Source organism: Callospermophilus lateralis, chromosome 15, assembly GCF_048772815.1.
Source record: "Callospermophilus lateralis isolate mCalLat2 chromosome 15, mCalLat2.hap1, whole genome shotgun sequence".
Lineage (NCBI taxonomy): Eukaryota > Metazoa > Chordata > Mammalia > Rodentia > Sciuridae > Callospermophilus > Callospermophilus lateralis.
In genome coordinates, this window is record NC_135319.1 from 84,344,794 (window position 1) to 84,370,820 (window position 26,027).

At 35.6% G+C, this 26,027-nt stretch overlaps 1 protein-coding gene across 1 annotated transcript in view; it reads left to right on the forward strand.

The window, feature by feature from the left end:
• Positions 1 to 839: 839 nt before the first annotated feature.
• Positions 840 to 26,027, forward strand: part of Wdr11 (WD repeat domain 11) — a 53,146-nt gene continuing 27,958 nt past the window's right edge. Inside the window, exons 1-11 of the mRNA XM_076834672.1 lie at positions 840 to 1,021; positions 1,999 to 2,110; positions 7,302 to 7,455; positions 8,459 to 8,632; positions 10,917 to 11,103; positions 13,388 to 13,553; positions 14,122 to 14,236; positions 15,461 to 15,656; positions 15,960 to 16,063; positions 19,352 to 19,528; positions 22,145 to 22,229. Of these exons, the coding sequence (XP_076690787.1) occupies positions 936 to 1,021; positions 1,999 to 2,110; positions 7,302 to 7,455; positions 8,459 to 8,632; positions 10,917 to 11,103; positions 13,388 to 13,553; positions 14,122 to 14,236; positions 15,461 to 15,656; positions 15,960 to 16,063; positions 19,352 to 19,528; positions 22,145 to 22,229 (1,556 nt within the window). The 5' untranslated portion in view covers positions 840 to 935. The remainder of the gene's footprint in view (positions 1,022 to 1,998; positions 2,111 to 7,301; positions 7,456 to 8,458; positions 8,633 to 10,916; positions 11,104 to 13,387; positions 13,554 to 14,121; positions 14,237 to 15,460; positions 15,657 to 15,959; positions 16,064 to 19,351; positions 19,529 to 22,144; positions 22,230 to 26,027) is intronic.

Sequence of the window (26,027 nt, forward strand, 5' to 3'; positions counted from 1 at the left end):
ATTAATCATTGTGGCCAAGGATTGTTATTTGACAATACCTGATGTAATCCTCCTCGTTTTTGCCTCAACCTCTTTGAATATGCCTGTAGTTTACTATGGCAAGCATATTCCTATTGCATTGGTCTGCTATTCCCAAATAAACACCTTGGAAGACAGAGTCTGTTATTGCTTTTATTTAGGTTTAAAGTTGAAAGAAATCATTTCATTAAGTGTTACTGTAGAGTAAACCAAGTGCTGACTACAAAGAAGGGAAGTATTGGTTATAATTGGAAAAGCAGCAGAGTAGAAATTGCAAGATGAAAGCCAGCCCAGCAAACAGGCAAGGGGGTCCTTGCACCCCAAGCATAGCACACCCACTTTTCCTCAAGTGCAAAGGGAGTATTTCCAAAACTCATATGGAGTGTTCTCTGCATTTGGTAATTATCTGCATTGGGGGCACTTATTAATTTCACTCTCTCCATCTCATTCAATTAGTGTCCATTCGTTTGTTCTCTGTAAACTCCAAGAGAGGGAGGCTGCGTCTTCATCAGCACACCAGACACCTCAAACGGGGCCAGGAGCTGGTCGTTGTCCTAAACGAACCGACTTAAGGCAGAAAGGCAAATTGGCACATGTGTGTCTTGTTTTTCAGATTTCTAGCAATGTTTTCCCCAAACCTGGAGGAAATAGATACGACACTTCTTGCAAACACAGCCACAGAAGTCACAAAAACCGGGAACCACTGGGGCCGCAGGATTCTGGAGAAGGCGGAACCTAGAGGCTGGGAACCTGAGCTCAGCAGAAACTGGAAGCGGCGGAACCTGTAGATGGTGGGACCTTGGGGCCGGCGGAACCTGATGGCGGCGCCGACGGGCTCCCCGGACTCTTGAACGGAAGGGCAGCCTCGGCCGCTTCCGGGTTGCGGGCCGGCTGGGGAGCCCGGGCTAGCCGCCGCGATGCTGCCCTATACCGTGAACTTCAAGGTGTCGGCGCGCACCCTCACCGGGGCCCTCAACGCCCACAACAAGGCGGCGGTGGACTGGTGAGGGCGGCGGGCTTCCGGGCCGCCGGGAGCGGCCAGAGTCTGAGGGGAAGGGGAGAGAACAGGGGCTTCCCTCCCTGGTGTCGGCCTCGCGCAGAAGGGCGGCCGTCCCACTGCTGCGTTCGATTTTCCTCGAGATGATGAATTTTGTTGTCCCGATGGTGGCAGGTGCCCCATGTGGGGAACCCCTGCAGATGCATTTGCCCTCCTGCCCCGGGTGTCCCCGGCGCTGCCTGCGCGCTCCGTGCTGGACCCTCCCTTCCCCTTCCTCCGCGGATCCAGGCTTCTCTTCCCAGCCCGCCGCCTGCCTTCCCTTCCCGGCTCCTGTCCACCTGTCTCGCTCTCTCTGTGTCTTCCTTTTCTTGCATTCATTCAACGACGTGCCGGACTCTCTGCTAGGCACCTGTGCATTCCCTGCCTTTTCGCACCTTTCTCTTTTCTGGTTCAGCTCACCCCTGTTACCTTTTGTCTTTTCACTGTGAAGTAACAGCAGCTCCAAAACTAATAATAAAACGGATGTAAAACAAAATTCTGAAGCTGTGGCGCTGGGATTGTTTTCAAAAGGACTGAAACTCCTGACTTGTGTCGATTTTTATGGGGTTGTAAGATCTAGGACTCGTCGTAGATCCATATCCCAGGCACATGGTAGATACTCAGCATTGACAACAGAATTAAAAGAATAAGACAAGCATAGGCTTACAAAGACAGCACAAGTTGCTTTATACATGTTCATCTCTGTAAAAACATAGCCTTAGAATCCTTTTTAACCAAATTAAAAATGAATTGCAACAAGCATTTGTAAACTTAGCTAGATCTTTTATTTAAATGGATACTGTTACATACAAGCCTTTGGGTTTAAGTAATAATTTTATTAATCGTGGTACTTGTGTACCTTTATCATTTATTTAGGATTAGCAACAGAGAAGTTGAATCTTGCTTTGTTGCATACTTGAGTTTTAATGTTGCTCTTTTGCCAGGGGCTGGCAAGGTTTAATTGCTTATGGATGTCATTCGCTGGTGGTAGTGATTGATTCCAGTACTGCCCAAACTCTTCAAGTTTTAGAAAAACATAAAGCTGATGTTGTTAAGGTAAGTCAAATCTCACTTTGACCCCATAACATTCTGTATAGTGTGAAGTTTAATATATCACTAGGTTCTCATTAAATCATAGGTATACATGTTGAATACTCTTAAATATAATAATCTATTTAGGGTAACCTAGCATAATGTCAATCTAGGATGAGTTATTAAAGTACTTAAGTCATTTTAAAGCTATGTGGGAATACCATTTCTGCCGTTTATCAGACCACTCATTCCATTGATTAGTTTTGGGTGCTTTGTGTGCACTGAGGATACACAGAAAGGTCTTAGGCAATTCGTTATCTTGTGAGGCGAATTCAGAGCATGGTAGGACTCCCTTAACATGCTGTGGGAAGAAAAAGGAGGAACCACTCAGCTAGTTGTAGGGGTTTGGGGATGGGTCACAGAAGTCTTTCCAGTTAAGGTACTGGTAAAAAGTATTTAGCCAAGTGAGAAATCTGGGGAGTAGTATTTCAGGGAAAGGGAACATGTGTAGAGCTAACTAGTGTGCTGCAAAGATGGCCAAAAGACTGCTCCACTTATAGAAGTGCTGAAAGAAGAGGCAGCCCAAGAGATTCAACTGTGTCTTGAGAATTTTATAACATTAGGAAGGAGTTTGATTCTTTTTTTAAATAGGAGGTTGTTATAACTGCATTTGTATTTTAGAAAAACTCACTTTGGAGCTGTGGAAGATCTGTTGAAGAAAGACAGGACTGGAGGCAGTGAAATCATTTAGTAGACTTTGGGTAATTTTGGCAAGAATTTCTAAGATGCTAAAATAAGAATGAGACAAAAATGGAGTCATCTTTAGGAGCTGTGTGATAGGCAAACTGGATAACTTGTATAATGATTAATGTAAGGAATAGTCTCTGACTCCAAGGTTTCTGGTTGAATAAGTAACAGTATGACCAGTAATGATGGGTATGTGTGAAGTTAGTGAGTTTTAAGTTTTCAACATGAAAAGTTTGAGATACCTATGATGTGTTTTTTTTTTTAATATTTCTTAGTTTTTTGGTGGACACAATATCTTTATTTTTATGTGGTGCTGAGGATCGAACCCAGCACTGCACGCATGCCAGGCGAGCACGCTACCCTTGAGCCACATCCCCAGCCCCTATGATGTGTTTTTTATAGTGAGGTAAAGTTTAGGAGAGAATTCAGGGTTGGGGATAGAGATTTGAGGTCTTCTTCATAACAACTTTATTGAGATAGACTATAGAATGCACCCATTTAAAGTATACAGTTTTATGGTTTTTAGTATATTCACCATTATTTAGCCATCACCAGTCAATTTCATCACCTCAAAAAGAAACCCTGTATGCATTTGCCTCATTTCCCTCGTTAGGCAACCACTAATCTATTTTCTGTCTCAGGAGGTTTGCCTGCTCTGTATATTTCATATAAATGGAATCATACTGTATGTGGCTTTTTATGCCTGGCTTCTTTTACTTAACATAATGTTTTAAAAGTTTGTCTGCTATAGCATGTATCACTACTCCATTTCTTTTTATTGCTGAACAATATTCCACTGGAAGGATATATCACATTTATTTATTGAACATTTGGATGTTTCCCAGTTTGAGCTATTATGAATCACGTAACTACAATCATTCCTGGACTAGTTTTTATATTTGATCTGTTTTCATTTCTCTTGGGTATATATCTGGAGTAGCATTACTAACTTATTTGGTAATTCTGTGTTTAATTTTTTTGAGGAGCTACTAGACTGTTTCCAAATTTTACTTTCTGTTTGGCAGTATGTGAAGATTTAGATTTCTCCAAATTACCCCAATCCTTATTCTCTGTCCTTTTGATTATAATCATCCAAGTGGGTGTGAAGTAGTTCTCATTATAGTTTGGATTTGCATTTCCCTAGTAGCTAATCATGTTGAGAATCTTTTCATGAACTTGTTGGCCACTTGTATGTCTTCATAGTAAAACTGTTCCTTCAGATCCTTTGCCCATTTAAAAACTGTATTATCTTTTTATTATTAAGCTGTAAGTTTTCTTTATGTATTTTAGATATAAGTCCCTTATCACATATATATTATTTGCAAATATTTTCTCTCATTTTTTTAGGTTTTCTTTACTTTCATTCGGTACGTCTTCCCTTTCAAGAGCAAAAGTTTTTCATTTTGATATGGTGCAATTTATCTTTTTTTTTTCTTTTGTTGCTTGTGCTTTTGGCGCCATCTCCAAGAAACCAATGCTTTTTCTAGTGTCAATAAGATTTACAATTTTGTTTTCTTCTAAGAGTTTTACTGTATTAACTCTTACATGCAGGTCCTTGATCCATTTTGAGTTAATTTTCATACATGGTATGAGGTGGGGGAAAATATTATTGATTTTAGTTTATATACCTATGCCTCTGCAATCTTGCAAAACTCACACATTAGAGCTAGTAATTTAGGGGTGGTTTTTCTAAAATAGACAATCGCGTTATCTGAAAATGAAGACAATTTAATTTAATCATTGATAGTCTGTATTTCTTCAGGTTTTTTTTTTTTTTCCTTGCCGTATTTCGCTGGTCAGAACCAGAGAATCCATGTTGTAGGAGGATACTCTTGTGTTGTTTCTGAGCTTGAGAGGAAAGTGTCTTTCATTATTGACTAATGTAAGGTACAGAAGTTTTTTTTAAAGAAAAATATATTTACCTTCCTTTTTTCTTTATCTTTCTTTCTTTCTTTCTTTTCTTTTCTTTCTTTCTTTCTTTTTTTTTTTTTTTTGATTCAGGTTTCAGTCTGGTGTTATATTCCCTTTACCTGAAGAATGTACTTTAAGTTCTGGAAGTGCATATCTTTCTTGATTCTCTCAGCCTTTATTTGTCTGAGAAAGTGTTATACCTTTGTTTTTAAAAGGACATTTTTAAAGGATATAAAATGCTGGGTTGGCAATTTTGTTTTCTAGTAGTACTAAAAATATCACTCTACTATGCTCTCCTTACTTAATTTCTGATGAGAAATTCTTGTCTTAGTCTCTCTCTCTCTTTCTTTTTTGCCTTCAAGGTTTTCTCCTTATCCTTGGTTTTCAGCAGCTTGTCTATGATGTGTCTAGGTGATTTTTAAAGTGGTATGTCAGTTGGAGCTTGCATAATAGGATTCAATACCATACATGTATATGCATATATATATACCAACAATCATTTTGTTATTAAAGGTAGTTATAGGGTAGTTATATTCTCTAGAGTCACTGCAAACACTGAATTGGTGAATACTGAAACATTGTTTACTCCCAGCAATTGGGTTGTGTTAACTTCTGGTCACAACATTTTTATTAGCTCAATAATATATAACCTTATTTTATATGTGTTTCTATTTAAGGACATTTAATGTATATTGTTGACTCATTAACATTGAATTCATGGCCTATAGCATATCTCTGAGCAAAGCTGTCTCACTCATATATTTTTCTGTAAGGCATATCACAACTTTTGCCCTTAAGAACAGAACAATACTATACTTGGGAGCTGTTTTAAACAATGAAGTCACCAACAAAAAGCTCCAAAATGTGAAAATGTGGTATTTCAAGAGATGTGAAATGGACCCTTTTTTTGTGCTTTGAGAGCTGAAGCAAGAATACATTGTTTGCCCTCAACTGGGTACACACTTGTGTGTCTGACTAAATTTTTTTGTTCTGTTCTTATCTGCAAATGCATAGCACATACTAGCTTTGAGGTTACAAACAAATATTACTGAGTAGGCAAATTCACATTTGTGGAATCTGCAAATAATTAGGATTGACTGTATACACCCATACACATAATGTATAAACACATACACACATACATTTAAATATATACACATATCTAAATGAACACATACAAAAAATACGCATAGCATGCACATTTTATTAGAAAGATTTTTGCCTCAAAAGATTTATAACAGTAAAACTTTAAAGATTATTAAAATATTTGGAAAACTTGATTTCATCTTTTTCATAAATACTTAATTTGTTAGCTTACTTTCCTATTTTATCATTATCTATGAATGCGCTTATATATATGTACACGTGTATATATGTTTATATGTGTACAATTAGAGATTTTCTTATGCTTCAATTTATCTATTTGGGGAGGTGGGGTACTGGGGATTGAACTTAGGGGTAGTCAACCACTGAGCCATATCTCGAGCCCTATTTTGTATTATATTTAGAGACAGGGTCTCACTGAGTTGCTTAGCATCTAGCTTTGGCTGAGGCTGGCTTTGAATTCAGAATCCTCCTGCTTCAGCTTCCTGAGCTGCTGGGATTTAAATTCATCTATAAACATATACTGAATACCAACTTTGAGCACTGTACTGGTGCTCTACTGGTCTGGTACTAGAAATATGAACAAGGCCTACAGGATGTACCCCTGGGAGCTGAGAGTCTATGGGTTGGTGATAAATTTAAAAAAATATATAATTATACATGGTATAATAAAGTGCTTTGAAGAAAACAAATAGGATGCTAAGATAGAAAAAACAAGTGGTAGTAACCACCAGAAGAGTGACTGGGGAGTGGCCAGGGAATGTCTCAGGTCATGGTAAGGGTTATAGGACTTATCTCTTATTCTGTATTCATTATCCAAGAATTTAATCAGATTTGTCCTGGAGTTGTGAATTTTATTTTTAAAATTCTATTCTTACTTGTCCTTTAATGTTGTTGGAGGTATGAAGCAAAGCATAAATTTCTTTTTATAGAAAAACTTACATTTTTATGAAGGTGATAGAACCAGAGTTTTTTGTTTGCTTTTGGTTTTTCCTTTGCGTCCCTGTGGAGGCTTTGTTTGTCCCTAATATAGAAAATATAGAAAAACATTCTTCCTAGCAATTCATGATTTTATATGTTTTGTTACAACTAGATTTTAGAAACTAGTTCCAAGGTATTCTGAGGTTCTAAAAGCAAAGTATTCTGGAGAATTTTTGTTGTTTTGTTTTATTTTGAGTTTAACCTGAGTTTCCCAAAATATTAAGGCTATGCATCATTTTTCACATTTTCAAGGCAGGGGCATTTTGATAAAAAATATTTGCAATGCAACATTTGAAAAATGCCATGTATAATAAAAATATCAAATTTCAAAATGCAAACCAGTTTCCTTTTATTCATGCTAAAGATTTTTGTAATACAAATATAGTATGGGTTCTGGTTTATGTGTTGTAAAATGATGTTTAGTTTTATCCAATGCAAGTATTTACTTGATCTGATTTCTTCTTGATACTAGGTTAAATGGGCCAGAGAAAACTACCACCATAACATTGGCTCACCATATTGCTTGCGCTTAGCTTCTGCTGATGTCAATGGGAAGATCATTGTTTGGGATGTGGCAGCAGGAGTAGCTCAATGTGAGATCCAGGAGCATGCCAGACCTATCCAGGGTGAGGAAAATATGCTCTCCTCAGAGCTTATATTGATGTACTTACTCAGAATATTTTCTTGCCCCCTCCCCTCCACCTCTCATTTAATATCATTGTTTGCAGATTAACTCTTGGAGATTTTTAGCCTGCTCTACTGATCTGAATTCTGGGCTTATTTTCTCAAATCTCAATTGATTCATGCTTTGGTAAAACCCTTAATTTCAATTTCAGCCTCATTCAAGCATGATAAGAAAATTAAGCTGCTACCATCTTGAAATCTATCTTATAAGTAAACTTGGTTGAACTGCTCTTATGAATTAGCTATCAATGTTTAATAGAGTTGAACAACATTTTATTCTCATTTTCTTAGATTGTTTAACTTTTTCTTTGTTATTAATCTAAAACCAATGAAGTATTCTTTAGGTATATATCTTTGAGAACCTCTCTAATTTTTAAATTACAATTTAAAAATTTTTTGAGTATTTTCTATGTGCTAGGTACTAAACTACATCTTTAGTCTGTTTATCATCTTGAAAAATCATGAAAAACTTCAGAGTCTCCAGGAAAGCATTTGGGGAGTGTGGCATCTTGATTGTGGCTAAGAGAGTTTCATATGTTGATTTTATAGTTTTGTTTTTGGTTTGTTCTTTTTGTGATACTGGGGATCAAACCAAGGGCCTTACATATGCCAGGTATATACCACTGAGGTATATATCCTAACTCCTAATTTTATGTTTAAAGGATGATTAATTGTGTTGAATTTTCTTGAAAGTGATATTTTAGATTACTTGGAATTTTAACCAAACATCTCATTCTTACATGAAATAAAGTTTTCTTCTGCAGATTTTTCTTACATTACTCACTTAAAACCAATACAGTATTGGTAAGCGTGCATATGTCATGTTTGGCAGTGTGTTAAGATTTTAGGGATTGCATCTACTAAACTAAATATCAATAGCAAGTTATCCACCTCTTTTGAAATGGAAGTTTTTTGAATTTTGCCTTATTTATCTGGTCTTTACAGATGTTCAGTGGTTGTGGAATCAAGATGCTTCCCGAGATTTGTTGCTTGCTATCCACCCGCCAAATTACATTGTGCTCTGGAATGCAGATACTGGCACGAAACTGTGGAAGAAAAGCTATGCAGATAACATTCTCTCTTTTTCTTTTGACCCTTTTGATCCCTCACATTTAACTTGTGAGTATTGGTTTCTTGTGGTAAATGAATTAAATGAAGTACTAACAATATAATTAATGCTATATCCCATGCAATATATATATATATATATATATATATATATATATATGTACACATACATCTGTAATGTTAAGATGACTGAGCAAAGTGGAGAAGCACATCTCATCCATATATCTGCAGGTCCTGATTCATGTACTAAATCATTACTTCTTATCATTTGCACCTATTTTAATAGTTAAAAATATGAGCCAGCAACCCACACCTTACTATGTTGAATTTGTGAATAATATTGGACTAGCCAGGGACAGAGTGTTACTGTGATATTCTAATTCAGATTTAATTGAATTAGATTTTTTTAGGAATATTTAAAAACCTTGAATCAAGGATTTCATTTACTCTGTGGCCAAATTAAGTTCCTACTTTTTAAAAAGATTATCCTAGGGCTGGGTCTGTAGCTCAGTGGCAGAACACTTGCCTAGCATGTGTGAGGCACTGGGTTCGATCCTCAGCACCACATAAAAATAAACAAATAAAATAAAGGCATTATGTCCATCTATAACTACAAAAAATTTTTAAAAAAAGAGATTATCCTAATTCATGCCATGTGTTCTGAGTGCCCTAAACAGATGCATGTAAAAAATGGAATAAGCCCAAAGGAATCTTTTCTTGCAGAGGCATTTTTTGTCACTATTTGATGTTTTATAGATAAGATGATCTAAAAATGAGATTTTAGATATTTTTATGGATTAATTATTTAGAAGATACTCATTGTTCAGTTACTCAACAATATTTCTTGAACTATTGACACCAGTATGAAGGTTCTTGCTTTTGTAGAGTTAGCATTCTAGTTTGAGCCAGATCATAAACTGTGAACATAGTGAGTTAAGTTCTAGTCTGTTAAAAGGTGATAAATGATATAAAGAATGTGAATAGGATGAAGGGGATGAAGAGGGATGGGGTATCCAGTGGTCAAGTTGTGATAGATATAATGGTTAAAGTAGGCTTCATTCTGATAATGATCAGAAACTTGAAACTTGAAGGAGGTAAGGGAATTAGCTGTTTTTCCTGGATTTGAATGATTCAATTCTGACTCTTGTCCGTCAACATTTATTAAATGTGTATGTGTGATAGTGAAATGAAGGAGTCAGAGAAAGGCAGACAAGTGGAAGTTGAAATGGGACACATGGCTAAAAAGTAACCACAGTATGGACTGTTCAAGCCTTTGTGTGTATGAATATTTATATGAACTTGTGCATGCATACATTCACTCACTCAGCAGTTTGCTGATATAAATGCAGTGCTGCAAGAACACAATAGAAGACTAGTGCAGCACAGGGAGGGAAGGCATCACAAAAGCAGAGAAGCCAGTGAGACCTTCAAAGATGATTCTGGAACCTGGAAAGGAGACAAGGTGTTAGCCCAGATTGGTTGAATCAGCTCTACGTCTCTGTGATTTTTCTGGTGAAAATATTTCAAAATGCCACTTGCCCTAACACTTTTTATTTACTTCACTGTGCTAGGGTTATCATAACTTGTATGCTCTCTTGATCTCTGTGCCTGCAGCAAGCAGCCTTAGATTGCCAAGACTCAGGGTGGATGAGGTTGTCCTGCCCATATATCCCAGTATTGGTCAGCTCCAGTTAGGAGGGAGATTCTCTTTATAGTCGTAAAAAGGCATAGTTTATATTGCCAAATGTTGTGTTAAACTATTTTTGTTTCATGGACATTTAGTAATCTTCTGTTGGGACTTATGTCATTTTTAAATATAAAGGGAAACAGTCTTTATTCATCCTAAGGTACAGTCTGATGTTCAAGAAGACTGAGTAGCTCATGAGAATCCTACAAAATTTAGTATCATTCAATCAAATATTTGAACTTAGCTAATTGTGATATGCAGAATATCTTACATATGGGGTATTTTTCTTATTGTGAATCTTATATTCTGGAAAGTGTTTGGATTTTGAAGTTACAGAGTTTTTAATGAAATTCTGTGCACAGAATTTATCAGAAAGAACAAACATTTGTTCTTTCTGCCAACACTCTTCTACTGTCTCTTTAATATATAAACATAATTCAGAATGCTGAGCTTGGAAGACTCTGATGAATTGTAATGGATAACTTGTTTCTTTTCAACTTGGAGAAAATTCTCATCATGTTATGACCATAACATTGCATGTTCTATATTGTTAAAATTATCATTGTCTTTCTCTCATGTTGTATTGGAATAAAATTCTGTGCTCAACTTGACTAAACTTTAATAAGAATTTTGCTTCTTTTAATATAGTACTCACCAGTGAGGGTATTGTATTCATCTCCGACTTCTCTCCATCCAAGCCTCCCTCGGGACCTGGGAAAAAAGTGTACATCTCCAGCCCACACTCTAGCCCGGCTCATAACAAGCTGGCTGCAGCCACAGGAGCCAAGAAGGCTCTTAATAAAGTAAAAATTTTAATCACTCAAGAGAAACCTAGGTAAGTTAAAAGTGTAAGCCTAACAGCATCCATCAGTTTGTCAGATATCAAAGCATTCTTTTGGAGTTGTGCTAAGGTAGATATTCTTCTTCATCTCACTTCACTTCCTAGTTTCAAGTTTATTAGAGGAAAAAAAAATATTCTGCCTTTTCCCATAGGAGGAGATCCAACATTTTAGCATGGTCTCTCTGCATCCTCCAGCCATGCTAAACTCCCCCAATGAATTTTACAGATTAAAATTTTTCACTCCTGATTTTTACTTCTGAAAATATAAAATGATTCTGAAGTTGTGCTTATTGAATACATGAAGAATTGGGAAACAAAAGCTGAATTTTATTTTAGTATGTTTTCCTGACTTTGCTGTGCCTCTCATTAGTCAATAAAATATAAGTGTTTTTCTTATGTAGTTGAAGATTTTTTCTATACTGATTAAGAGCTAAGTTCTGGGGGAATCCATAACTGTGACTCAGAACAGATTCCTTAGTCTTACTCAGATTTCAATCTATAAAATAGGGTTTTAAAGTAGTTCCTAGGATTGTTACAGAGATTAAAAGATATGATAATGTTAGTAGAGTACTTCATGTTGTGGTTGATACTTTGTAAGCTTTCATTTAGAAAATGTGAGCTGTTATGGTTTAAGAAACTATACCTGAGCTGGGTGCAATGGCACCTGTCTGTAATCTCAGCTGCTTTGGAGGCTGAGGCAGGAGGATCGTGAGTTCAAAGCCAGCCTCAGCAACTTAGCAAAACCCTAGGAACTTAGCAAGACCCTGTCTTTAAATAAAATACAAAAAGGGCTGGGGATGTGGCTTAGTGCTTAAATGCTCCTGAGTTCAATCCCTAATACAGGAAACAAACAAACAAACAAAAAACCCAACAACAAAAACTGTACCTATATAAAATTTTAAGTAACTACTTTTATGTATTAGTTTTATTTTTCCTGTTTTGGCAAGATTTTTTGGCATTCATTTTTAAGATATAGCCTTTATCTTTAATATACTAAAGTTATGCTATCTAGACTTTGTGGGTAAAAAAAAACATATAGTAAAAATATAAATTTCACTACAAATACATTCTAAATTTGTGGATAAATGTTTTTATGTTATTAAACCATAGGCTGGTTAAATTGCTTATTTGTGTTCCATTTTATGCCAAAATTAATTGAGTATCCCGTAAGTATCTTATGAGAACTTTCCACTATTCATGGATTCCCTATCATATGCAAATAACTATTTGGCAGGCAAATGGTTTTATAAGTTGTGACTTAATCTCTTATGTGAATTAAATGTACATTTTGAGCACTTTTTATCCTTCAACTGGAACTGACCTAGGTGCTTTTACATTCATTACTTGATATAATCTTAGTCCCAGGTGGTAGCTCTGTTCCCATCACATAGAGAAAGAAAACTTACTCAGGCCCATCCATGGCAGTTAGGAATTTATTGCACTACAAATCTCTCTCCCTTTCTAGTCCTCTAAATTAACAATTTGAAATTTCTAAACCTTTCAATAAAATTATCATGTAAATATATTTCTGTTGAAATATAGTTAAAGGTTATGATTAAATATATGCAACGGTCACAAACTACTAGAATGATTTTTAGGACTAACACTTTTTTACAATCCTCATAGTTTCATCTCTTATTTACACAGAAGAAAATGCTGGGATATAATGAATGAAATACCCAAATTTGTTCCAAAAAAGATTTAAGGCAGTGTAAAAGTGAGTGAGATGGCCTGGGGATATAGCTCACTTGCCTAGCATGCGTGGAGCCCTGGGTGTTATCACCAGCACTGCCAAAAAAAAAAAAAAAAGCTAAGAAAGGCAGAGTAGGGCAGAGATGACCTGCTGTAGGTTATATAGATAGTTCAATAACTCTTGGTGCAGTGGTGCTAATTACTCTAAAATTTAATGTTTTAATCCCAAGTCTTGCTTTCATCAGTCTCTTGCTTCTAATTGCAAAGTAAAAATAAAACTATTTTATGAATTCCAGTATAGTATTACCACTTTTCATCTTATTGTGGATAAAATGCTGTTCTGTTTTACTTAAGTCATTCAAAATTTAGAAATACTTATGTCCACTTAGACTGTTGGATTCCAGCACTAAGTAGAGATCTAAGTTTTGGATGCTAACCACATTGGTAATTCAAGAAATAATTGTTCATTCTTATTGACTATTTTTACATAGTAAGTAAAAAATTAAATCTTTCTTAATCTTTTTTGAAGTGAATCAAGTCTTGATACTAACATTGATATCATTTCATCTCTTGATACTTTTTTCAGTGCTGAATTTGTAACTCTCAATGATTGTCTCCAGCTGGCATATCTTCCTTCAAAAAGGAACCACATGTTGCTGCTCTACCCTCGAGAGATTTTAATCCTTGACCTCGAGGTGAATCAAACAGTGGGCGTGATTGCAATAGAACGGACAGGAGTTCCCTTTCTGCAGGTATCCAACGGTTTGTAAATTACACCCCTAGAAATTTCTAGAGATGGTATTTAGAGAAAGACTATAATCTTCCAAGTCATTAGTACCACTTTCTTTTTTGGTTTATTAAAAAATAAATGGCAATGTTTTGTATTCCTTATTTTTCTGCACTTTTAATTGGTTTGATTTATCCTAAAAATTCTTCTGAACTCTCCTGAGATATTTACTGAGCTATTTACGTCACATACACATGGATGAAGACAGATTTTTTTTTTAGAATTATAAATTGAATTTTTAAAATGTTCATTTGGTGTTAAATTTTAGGTATTATGTATTTTTTAAAAAAATTTTTAGTTGTTTGGACACAATACCTTTATTTTATTTATTTTTATGTGGTGCTGAGGATTGAACCCAGCGTTTCCCACGTGCTAGGCCAGCGCTCTAACGCTGAGTCACAATCCCAGCCCCTGTGTATGTATTTTTGTTTCTTTTTTTAACCATATTCTCTAAAGGTGATTTTGAGTTTCACAGTATCTATGCTTCACTTAGCTATTGTGTTTTTACAAATAAATATGTCATCTATTTAAAGGTAATACCCTGCTTTCAGCGTGATGGTTTATTTTGCCTTCATGAAAATGGGTGTATAACCTTACGTGTTCGAAGATCTTACAGTAGTGTTTTCACCACTTCAGGTGATGAACCAGGTGAGTTTAAACCTCACAACAATGTTAATTATATTTTTCTTCAAAATTATAAAGCCTAGCTGGGCACAGTGGCACATGTCTGTAATCCCAGAGGCTCAGGAGGCTGAGAAAAGAGGATCATAAGTTCAAAGCCAGCTTCAGCTAAAACGAGGCACTGAGCAACTCAGAGAGGCCTGGCTCTAAATAAAATACGAAATAGGGCTGGGGATGTGGTTCAGTGGTCAAGTGCCCCTGAGTTTAATTTCCAGTAAACCACTCCCCACCCCCCTACCCCCCGCCAAAAATAATTATAAAGCCTCACCTGGTAATTGCCGGCCAATGCACATAGTGTTGATGATGATACTTGCCTTGACAGTGGTTACAGCATAAGGCATAAAAAAGTTTTCAGCCTAGGATCAGTCTCTCAGTGTTTTAACAGTGTTCCTTCTATGAATGGTAAAGAGACTGATATCTTGTAATTCTTTCTTCTTGATGGTATCCATGGACCATGTAGAGATTATCTTTAGTGAGTCTTCAGTCTAAGTGCAGCCTCATGGATCTTTAGTATTACATTCTTTGACTTTTCTGCTTTAGGAGCTTCCATTGTAAAGTGACAGATTAACGTGTCTCCAGGGCACTCAGTTGTCAGGTCAGTCTTATCTTGGAGTGTAGAAGTAATATTTTTGTGAAGTGATGTATGACATGAAGATGAAAGTGCTTCTTATATCTTTCAAAAATTCCTGGTATTTTCAGACTTACAGACCCCTGCAAATTATGATGGTCTATAGTGCATTGTTTATTATTTAATCATATGTTACTGTTGACATATGATTCTGAACATTTCCTTTATTTTAAAATATTTTAAAACAAAGTATCTTGTTAATTTATAGATTAAACTTTTGTGCAGACACTAACCAAATTATCTTTATATTCTGAGGAAACTAGTAGTAATTGTAAAAAGTGAAGCTGTACTCAACAGTTTGCACTAGTGAAGGAATGACATTCTTTTTTTTAATATTCATTTCTAAGCTTTAGGTGGATACTATCTTTATTTACATTTATGTGGTGCTGAGGATTGAACCTCGTGCCTTGTGCATGCTAGGCGAGCACTCTACCACTGAGCCACAATCCAGCCCCAGGAGTGACAGAATTACATTCTTTTAGTTGGAATTTTATTTAAGTGGAAATAAACAGTAGTGCATTTGGTATGTTTCTGACATTTAAAATAATCAATCTTATGTTAAGATCCAGATCCTGTTCAGGAGCTTACCTATGATTTACGAAGCCAGTGCGATGCAATCAGGGTGACAAAAACTGTCCGTCCCTTCAGTATGGTGTGCTGTCCTGTCAATGAGAATGCAGCTGCCCTCATAGTGAGTGACGGCAGGGTCATGATATGGGAACTCAAGTCTGCCGTGTGCAGTCGAAATTCACGGAGCAGGTAAATGAATCACTGGGATTGTGTTTTGTGTCTTTTATTTTCTGTTTCCTTTCTTTAAAAAAACTTAATAGGATCATCTAAAAGTAGAAGGGCCAGTTTTCTATTAAAAGATATTTTAAGGAGATAATTAAGACTTTAGATTATTAGGGAAGCATGTATACCTGGTAAAGCTGTTTCACCTATGAATGAGATAATACTACAATAAAAATAAAATATCATGAGCTGGAATTAATACTTTGAGTTCCTAATATGTAATCATGGTTTTATATATGTAAAAACCATCTAATTATTATGTCTTTGCAGTAGTTCTGGTGTATCGCCTTTGTATTCACCAGTGTCTTTCTGTGGAATTCCTGTAGGAGTGCTACAGAATAAACTCCCTGACCTTTCCCTAGATAACATGATTGGTAAGCTGCTGCTTTTTATTTATTTTTTTTAAACTTTCATGTTAGGTATTATTTTTGAAGGGCAAAATTAATAGTCATAGATTTGCAATTATTATAAAGTCAAAGATAATACTTAAACTAAATGTAGAATCATTCTTTCCTAAATTAACCAGAAGGGTATAAAATATTAGGATAAAAGTGCCTTAAGTAGCATGGATAGGCATTATAGTTGTGGATACTAGAATGTTGTCATTCCTTAGAGACTAATCTAATAAAATGAAATAAATCACTGGATTCTGGATTCTGCTCTTAGATGTGGGCCTTCTCTCCCTTCTCTGCCATTCCCTGATTCAAAATTCAGCTGAAGTATTGCTTTTTGGGGGGTGTGAAGGGTATGAGGGATTGAACTTAGGGGCACTTGACTACTGAGCCACATCCTCAGACCTATTTTGTATTTTATTTAGGGACAGGGTCTTACTGAGTTGTTTAGCACCTCGCTTTTCTGAAGCTGTCTTTGAATTCATGATCCTCCTGCCTCAGCCTTTCAAGCTGTTGGGATTACAGGCATGTGCCACTTGCCTACGTCCAGTATTGCTCTCTATAATCTTCCAAGCCTGATATAAATGTCTTTTTTTTTTTTTTTTTTGTGGCCCCTAATAGGTAATAACTGTATTGTAATTGTGGCCTTACTTCTATTTCCTCTAGTAAATTATAACGGTTTGATTGAATTTTGTGTACTCCAGCACTCCATGCAGGGCCTTGGGTGTTCTACATGTGCAGTTAGTTAAAGGAATAAAGTAACTCAGCATTGTTAGAAAAAAAATCACTTTAACTCTTACACATTAATTTTCATATTCTTATGTTAGGAATCCTTACTTTAAACAGGCATTTATAGATAAAATATTCAGTTACTTAATTATTATAGGGCTAGTACATACTAAAGAAGAATGAGGATTTGTGATTTCAAATATATATGTAACCTGAATTTATAAGATTTTGTAAATAGGCCAAGTAATTTTCGTATCTATATCTTTTAAAATTGTGGATGTGGTTTACAAAGGCTTTTCTGTCATTTTTTGTTCTTCCATAATGCAATTATGAATGCATATTATTTAGTACTTTTTTTGCTTAAATGCAATAGATAGGTGCTATATACTACAATGAGCATTGTTTTATTAATCATGTTAATCAAATGGCATTTATTGAGTGCTTAAATATTACCTTAAATGCTGTGCTACATACTCTACATATTATACCTCACCACGACCCTGCAAAGTGGGTGATATTAGCCCCATTTTATGGGTGAGAACTGAGGCCCAGAAATTAAAAAACTTGCCCCATACCAAATACCAGTTGGTGGAAGAGCCAGAATGTGAACACAGTCCTCCTGACTTTGGAGCCTGCTCCTTAGCAGTGGCTTCCATTTCTGGCTGCTCTGATGTGTAGGGCAAGACCCTGAAGTGTCAGGGCCTTGGTTTCTATGTCTTGCAGTTGTAGAACTCTTTGCTCAATGGCATTTTCATAGTTAAAATTCTTCCTATTCACCATCCAGAAATAAATTCATATGAAGAAGTTTGGACACATTTTGCATGTTTTGCAGAGTTCATTTTATCAGTAACATGTTATTCTGAGTTAATCGACCTTGTCTGTTTTAAATATAAAATACTAAAGAGGAAAGAATTGTAAAACACATGAACAGAAATAATCAGTAATATGAAGCCCATAGGAGGTTGAAGGTTTATGCTGTTTAGGTATATAAGTGATGTAAACAACAGTGTTTAAGAAACAAAAGGATACAGATTGTATAGCAGTTCTTGACAATGTATTTGACTTAAAAGTGTTAAAGCTTTGTCACTTGAAAACATTTTAATTAAAACTTTTAATTAAATTTTTAATTTGAAATTCACTGCGTACTTAGTGATAATTGAAAGCAATTCAGTTAAATACAGAGGCTGATTTATATTCATTGGATAAAGGCTGCTGCTTATTAAGGCTTAATCTGCCCTACCTTGTGAATTGCCTCTTATGAAAAATACTTGAAAAATGTGGCAGTTCCCAGGAGTCAATTCTTAAACTAATAGTGTTGGTATTTGCAGGACCTACCTGTTGAACTTCCCTTTTCTTAATGTACCATCCATTGTTACCAAATGGACGGTACATTAAGGAAAGGGAAGCAGAGAGATTGTGTTCAATTGTATGACGAATTCTAAGGGATCATTTTAGTTTGATTAAGTTTGTGGTTATCTTTTCTCTATATTTTATAGGTTTAAAAATAGCATTATTACTAACATAACATTATGCCTCAAAGGACTATATTCATGATTCCATCCCCTACTTGTAGTAATTATGTATATTTTTCCATTATAGCATACATGTTTGTGTGTATGTGTGTATACATATATATTCACTCACACATATTCTTTGTGTGTGTGTGTGTTACTGGGTATTGAACTCAGGGGCGTTGGACCACTGAGCCACATCCCCAGCCCTGTTTTGTATTTTGTTAGAGACGGTCTCACTGAGTTGCTTAGGGTCTTGCTAAGTTGCTGAGGCTGGCTTTAAACTCTCGATCCTCCTGCCTCAGCCTTCCAAGCCACTAGGATTCCAGGTGTGCACCACCATGCCCAACTTACACATATCTTTATGTTTTTGGCAAGTTAATTCCAATATTCAATAGTGATTTATAGGAAGGAAATTTGTATGCCTTTTTTAGTGAACAGTTTTAATTTTATTGTAATCTTTATATTCACATTGTGTTAGAGTGGTTTTTATTGGAGTCGTTTTGGTTTGAGACTTGATAACCTAAATACAACATGTCTCTAAAAATAATGCTATTTAACACTTAACTGTTAACAGTGACAGTTTATATACTACATATATTATTTATTAATATGTATTTTATGTTTTCTGTCTTTACATAGAAATTAATTATAAGGCTTTAATTTTATAAATACATTGACACATTAAAGTTTCTCATTAGAAATCATAAATTAGTTCTTTGAACATGCTTTTTGTGATCATCAGTTTTATATATACTTTATAAAGCACTGCAGATTGAAAAGTAATCTTTTGGAAAGACAGTAACATAGGAATGTTTTCCAGCACACCATGCTACGGAAAGTGTTGTCTAACCCAGTTTCTCTTGATTTGTTCTGAAGTCTCTGTTTAGTGCCCTCATGCCAGGAACTGTGACTGAAACTTGTTTCTTAGAAGACTTTAGTTTCTGATTAATGGGTAGTAGTACTCTAGAGGAATCTAAGGTCAGCATACTTTATAATTAATAATTTTCTATTTTTAATGACAAATCAGGGCAAAGTGCAATTGCTGGAGAAGAACAGCCCAAAGGCTCCATTTTACAGGAAGTGCATCTCAAATTCCTGCTAACAGGACTGCTTTCAGGACTGCCCTCCCCACAGTTTGCCATTCGTATGTGCCCACCACTGACCACAAAAAACATCAAGATGTATCAGCCATTGCTTGCTGTTGGTGAGTATTTGACCTTCTCTTTTTAAAACTTATTTGATAGGATGTTTTGGCTCCTGATTTCTAGAAAATCCTATATCCTGTTTGAGGATGTGTTAAAAAAAAAAAAATGGAATGGGCTTAGTAAATTGTGGAAATACTCATCTTGAAGCATATTTCTTATATATTCTATCCTTTTCCTTTAAGCGTCTTTTTGTTTGTTTGGGGGGTACTGCGGATTGAACTCAGGGACACTTGACCCCTGAGCCACATCCCCAGCCCTTTTTTGTATTTTATTTAGAGACAGGGTCTCACTGAATTGCTTAGCGCCTCACTAAGTTGCTAGGCTGACTTTGAACTCACGATCTTTCTGCCTCAGCCTCTCACACCACTGGAATTACAGGCATACACCACCATGCCTGTCTTATTTTTAATCCAGTGAAACTCATCACCTGATGCTGTTGAAGTGTCACGGGGAGGGCCTGGCATGATGGTGAATCGAAGGCCCTTGTCTTTCTTGGTCTGCCTCCGGCTGTCTGTGCTTAACATTTGTAGAAGGTCTTCGTTAAGTAATAATGTAGTCAGAGTTAATAATTTTGTGGCAGTGTTCTTGATGTGTTAAGAATTATGTGTTCTTTATTGTTTAAAGAGATTATGGTCCCTGTGACTAAGATTTGCTTTTTGATTTGAAATTACATATGCTTATTTTATAGATAAAAAAAATTTGCCTGGGCTTCAACTTGCTATTATATTAATTTCATAATAATAAAATGAACCTGATTTCCTCTGCAGCAAAAACCAGAAATTAGCTTATTCTTAAGTATGTAAGGTTAAATTATATTTATTCTAAAATTGAAAAAGAGAGTACATTCAAAATAGTAAACATTTCCTCTTAAGATACTATTGGTTGGCTTCTGGCTTTCTCCTCAAGTCTACAAACATGTTATTTGTGACATGTTTGTTATTGTTTTTCTTCTTTCCTAAATGAAAACTTATTTTGTGACCAGCATATCTCAGGTAAGTAAGTATTAATAACTTCTTTGGGTATTCTAATTTTTCTCTGGCTATCTTCTGAAAGCAATTTAAATTTGAAGATTGAATAGTATCTACATGTGTTCAAATTTATAAAAATGCAGATAAGTTTAATTTTTGCTTTATAAACTATTGACTCATATTTAATGCTTTATAGAAATTTTAATTAAGATTTGTCAGTGTATGTTGTAAGTGCCTGTATATACAATGTTCATGTACCTAATGAATGTCACTACCTAATTACAATGACATTGAGATTTTTTGTCAATTTCCTGGGGAAAATTACTTCTTGTTATAGCTGTATAATAAGAAATATGTCAAGGTCTGAGATTTCCATTGTCAAATAAGCTGTACTATACTAGCACATAATGAATATCATTTTAAAGAAATTTAGGATAATAGCAAAAAATATAAAATAAGTATCTAAAGTATTCCAGTGTCACTAGGGAAAATAAGTGCAGCTGATTCTTCTTTGGTGCCCCTGAAATACTAGATTGTAGTCTTCACAGATCAAAACTTGCAGAATGTAGAAATCATTTGACTGTTATGAAGATTATTCAGCTACTTTCTCAGTATCAGAAGATACCTGAGAGAATATATGATCAGTGTGTACAACCTTGAAATGTATTTTTCTAGAATAGTTATCTAGAATACTACTGGAGCTTTATTCACAAATAATCTAAAATTGGAATTGGCCTAGCATTTTTACTTATTCTTTTGCTTTGTATAAATCCATTAGTCCTTTTAAACCATGCATAGTGAAAAAGTGGTTGTCCAAACAACTACACAGTTTACTTTCCTTAACTTATAAAAACATTTTAGAGACTAAAACTTTCTCAGGTATATCCATGTCTTTTCTGTTTAAACTTTAGACATATTGCCTGAGGCCACAAAATGTTTCATTACAGTGATAACAGAAATACTGGTTAACCAAGTTAATATTAGTTACCAGGTAATTAGTTTGTGTAAGTGTGGTGCTAAGTGCTTTACATATTTTCTCATTTATAGCAAATAGATTTTCTATTATTTCTATTTTAAAGAGGCAAAAACAGATTCAGTGTTGTACAAGTAACTTACTTAGGTATCCAAAGCCAGAGCATGAACCCAAGCTTCCTTCACTATAGAAACCACAGTTTAACTACCATATTTTTCTACCTTGTCATGATTTACTTGATATGTCAAATAAGATTAAAAACTGTAAAGAAAAATAGGAAAAACTGGATAGTGAGCTCAGCTAGGTTCTAGCTACAATAAACATTCTGAATCTCAAGAAGCATGAACTCCCATGTGTAGAAAAGCTTAGGAAAATGCTTCTTCAAATTGCTGTGTATATTGATTGAGGTTTTAAAATTTTTCTGTGCAAACCTATCCCTCGAGTTGAGTAAGTTTTCAGAGCATCTGATATTAGGCCATTTTTGATGAGAAGACAGAGAAATGCATTGTAGTTTAGCATGTAGTTTGGGTCTCTTGCATAAAAGATAAGTGTTGGAAAAATAATTAAAATTTTGAGAGAAGACTTTTATTGGAAGTTTGAATTCCCACTAAGTTAGTATTCTCCTGTTACATCTGTTTAATTTTTTTTTATTTGCTGTTATGTCACTTTGATAGGTACAAGTAACGGTTCCATCCTGGTATATCATCTCACTAGTGGTCTGCTGCACAAGGAGCTAAGCATCCACTCATGTGAAGTCAAGTGAGTAAGTCACTGTGACATTGCAATCTAAAACATGTTCTGTTGAGATCAGAAAATGTTCTGATTCAATGAATCTGCAGTGGTGATTATTTCACTGAAAAGTCTAAATAGTAAGTATTAATGTTCAGCTAATGGCTGTGCTAATCAAGGATGAGTACTGATTGCTTTCTTTGTAAAGGACATAAGCAGTAGAACCTATTTTTCTTTTATTGCTGCATCTTATTTATTTCTTCTAAGTCCAGGTTATTTTCTCAATAGAAATCACCAAGTTGCCTTATTTAGGCTTATTTAGTTTATTTTTCAGTTTGGTGACGATCTATCAGTAGGACTACTCATGACACATTTGAATAAAGGCATTTTAGCTGTTGATTAACCTTATTTCTTTGTTTAAAATATCATCAGAAAAGGTCCCAAATGTCTTGGATTTACTCTTTGATTTTTGAGATGTGATCTGTGGGAGTGTCGTGTATACAAAGATATCTAGAATAGGCTAAGTTGACAGAAGTCTACCTTTTGCTTTCTGCTGTAAAGTGCACACCTACCTGCTTGATAACATTATTCTGCTGAGTGCAAGACTACTTTCCTTTTTCGCTCTAACAGTGTTAGATTGCAAAGTTGCACACATATATAATATAAATTTCCAGTATATTTTTGATCTTTAGTGAAGGCATAAGAAAGGTCATCTTGTATCTTCTGTATATTACATAATTGTAAGCCTCATGTACATTCAGATTTTTAACCTTTAGTGAATTCTCTGTCTGAGTAAATGCAATTTCTGCATGGAGAGAGGTTAACCTTTTGAGTATTACAGCTTCTGATTATAATGAAAAGGGTTACTGCTTTGTTTTGTTGGGTAGACCAAATCACTATATATTGCCATCTTAGGCTGTGTCCTTCCTGATACACTTACCTGGAGTAGTGGTGTCTTCAAAAGCATTGAACTTCAGGGCTACAGCAACATGGGCACGTTTGGTCTCTTTCAGGCTGTTGATCTTCTTCTGTTTTAAGGACTGCAGTATGCGATTGTGATACTTCTTTCGGTAGTCTCTGCTGCCACTGCTTTTATCTTTTCTCTTTCTCTTTGTCAATGTTTCTGCTCTTCACATATTTTTTTACCCTCGTCTTTCATCTATAGTAATTTTTTTTTTTTTATGGCTAACACCAACCAATCTGAATTTTCTGTTTAACCAGTGCTCTTTCTAAGGGTTATGTTAATTATTAATATTTTCGCATGTATCATTTCACTGAATACCCACTACAGCCCTAGTGGGTAGGCACTATTGTATTTCCACTTGAGAAGGGAAAAACCACAAATTACAGAGTAATCTGTAAAAGAGATAAATGGAATTCATTCTAGGCTTTTTGAACTTCAGAGCCTGGGCCCTTTATATATACTTAACAGTACATGAGCTAAATCTCCTGTTCAGAAATGCCATACTAGAAGGAACCATGTTGGCAGTAAAATAAAAATGGGCCAAGATTCATGCCAAGCATTTTCCACTTGCTTCTGGAAAATCATACTCACTGTCATTTTGTTTCTGAATACCAAAACCTTTGGCAGCTCTCAGTGAAGTGTTGGTGTTAAGTGATCTGTGAACCTGGATTGATCAGGTTGTAGATGTCACTATGTATACTACTTATACACATGCTGTGATAACATTTCTGATTGAGTAATACTGCAGTTGTTTATAGTGTTAGATAGATACTGAACAACTCTAAGGGATATGCTGCTTATACAGACTAGTGTTGTGGATGATGATATTCAGATGCTCAAGTTTTTATATGAATTTTCCCTCTTAATTGTCATTTCAAAGTTAATCTATTTTATATTTAGAGATGCTGCCCAAGAGGATGCTAAAATCCTTCTGTCTTTGTGTTTCAATTAATGCAATTTTAATGTTACAAGTAAAAGCTATTATGAAGACTTCACAGATGTATTATAAAAAATTCTGAACTGATTAGCAATAAACCCAATAAATGCTAGGGTTTTATGTGCAAATTAAAGCTAACTTTTAGAAAGTTGTTTTTCTATCTTGTAAATGAATCTTGGGTATACATGTGGCCAGGGACTGTGTAACTGCAGATGGTTGTGTGGGTGTGCTTTAAAACTGTGATCTTTTAACCAGAATGCTTTATAAACATCTATTGAGCCAAAGGCTTTGATGCTTATAATTCATTGGAGAAAACCTAAAAGCGAACAAGATGAAGTGGTACATGTTAATTTTCTTAGATTATTAGTTTGTGTTTGTGTATACTAGGCTATTTAAAATAATATTTCCCAGTACTATTTTGGGTGTCAAAAATTATTAACAGTAGTTTTTATAGATATCAGAACACTGATTGATTAAGTTGAGTGATTTGTAGAAAGTAAGGTGATCTCCATTCTTGTCTATAAATTTGCAGAAGAATCTTAGTACTTTTAGGCAATTCAAAAGTGTGCTTCCACCAACATGTTGAGCAGTAGTCTATGTAGCAGCCCCAGTAAATGGTCAGTGTGCTTGGCTTAGTTTAGGGACCTGTAGGAGTCAGATCCACAGATACCTGCTGATAAGTTCAAAGGTTACACTTATTCAGTGGTTAGGAGTTCTTAAAGTCCTAGATTGGAGAGTGAGCTGCTGTTCTTGGTCTTTTACAGACCTTAGTGTATATTTAAACCAAGATAGCAGTGTTCTAATCCCAAGGGCAATGTGAGCTCAGCTTCGTTTGACAAGATTATTCATTCCTTTGAGAAATAATCCCCTCCTTATCCATTTTGAAGTCCATCTTGATTTTTTTTATTCTCTTCTGTGGTTATTGAATATATCAGCTTCCACCATAATCTGTTCAAAGGCAACATGCTTCACTAGATTACAGTTGGCCCATCTTGGATCTGTACATCCTGCACACGGGGATATAACTTGATGCTTTGACTATATCCCTTGTGGCTTTCAAACTTACGTGTTTTTTTTTTTTTTTGCTTTTTCCCAACCTTCTTCTCCCTGATCATCTTTTCTCTAATCTTCTTTCCCTAACCTCCTCCTCCCTAATCTCATTTTCTCTGAATCATCTCTATAAAAAGCCCCCTGTTCCTGCTGATGGGCAGAATCACAGCCTTTGGAACAGGAGTCCCCTGTGTTTCTCCTTTGCTAGCAAAGCAATAAGCCTCCTTTTTCCTTTTTCTCAAAACTGTGTCCTCGTTATTGGATTGGCATCAGGGACAAGGACCAAGCTTTGGGCAACAAGAACTTACAGCACTAATAAACACAAGAAAGAGTGCTAGGCTTTTCTTGGACATCATTCATTAAGTCTAACAGAATCCCCAAGTGCCTGTCACATGCCTGGAGAGTCATGATACCTCCCTTCACAGAATGCAGTCTAGCACACTGTTCCTTAGCCACTCACACTTGTTTCCTCAGTGGCTCAGGCTTAGGTTAAAACCCTATTTGCCCTTTGGGTGTCAGCTTTAATGGTCTTCCAGGAAGCCCTGCCTGCCCTGAGACCAAGTCATGGGTGACTCTTAAAACAGCGCCTGTTGAGCTCTACAGCAATGTCTCTCACAACAGGTAATGCAGAATGTACATGTATGGGGTCTCTTTGTTGTTAGAATGTAAGCTCCAGAAGGAGAGCACAGTCACTAACTTGATACTTAACAGATAAATTTTTAAAAATCATGAATGAGGAATGGGAGGATAGAGTTACTAGTGTCTAGAGATAGTGGCATCACTGTACTGGAGGTAGTTCACACTGTTAGGGACAAGGCTTGGAGGGTGGGTCTTAGGGGTTTTGTGGTCAAATAGATCTGATTAAAGCTACTAGACT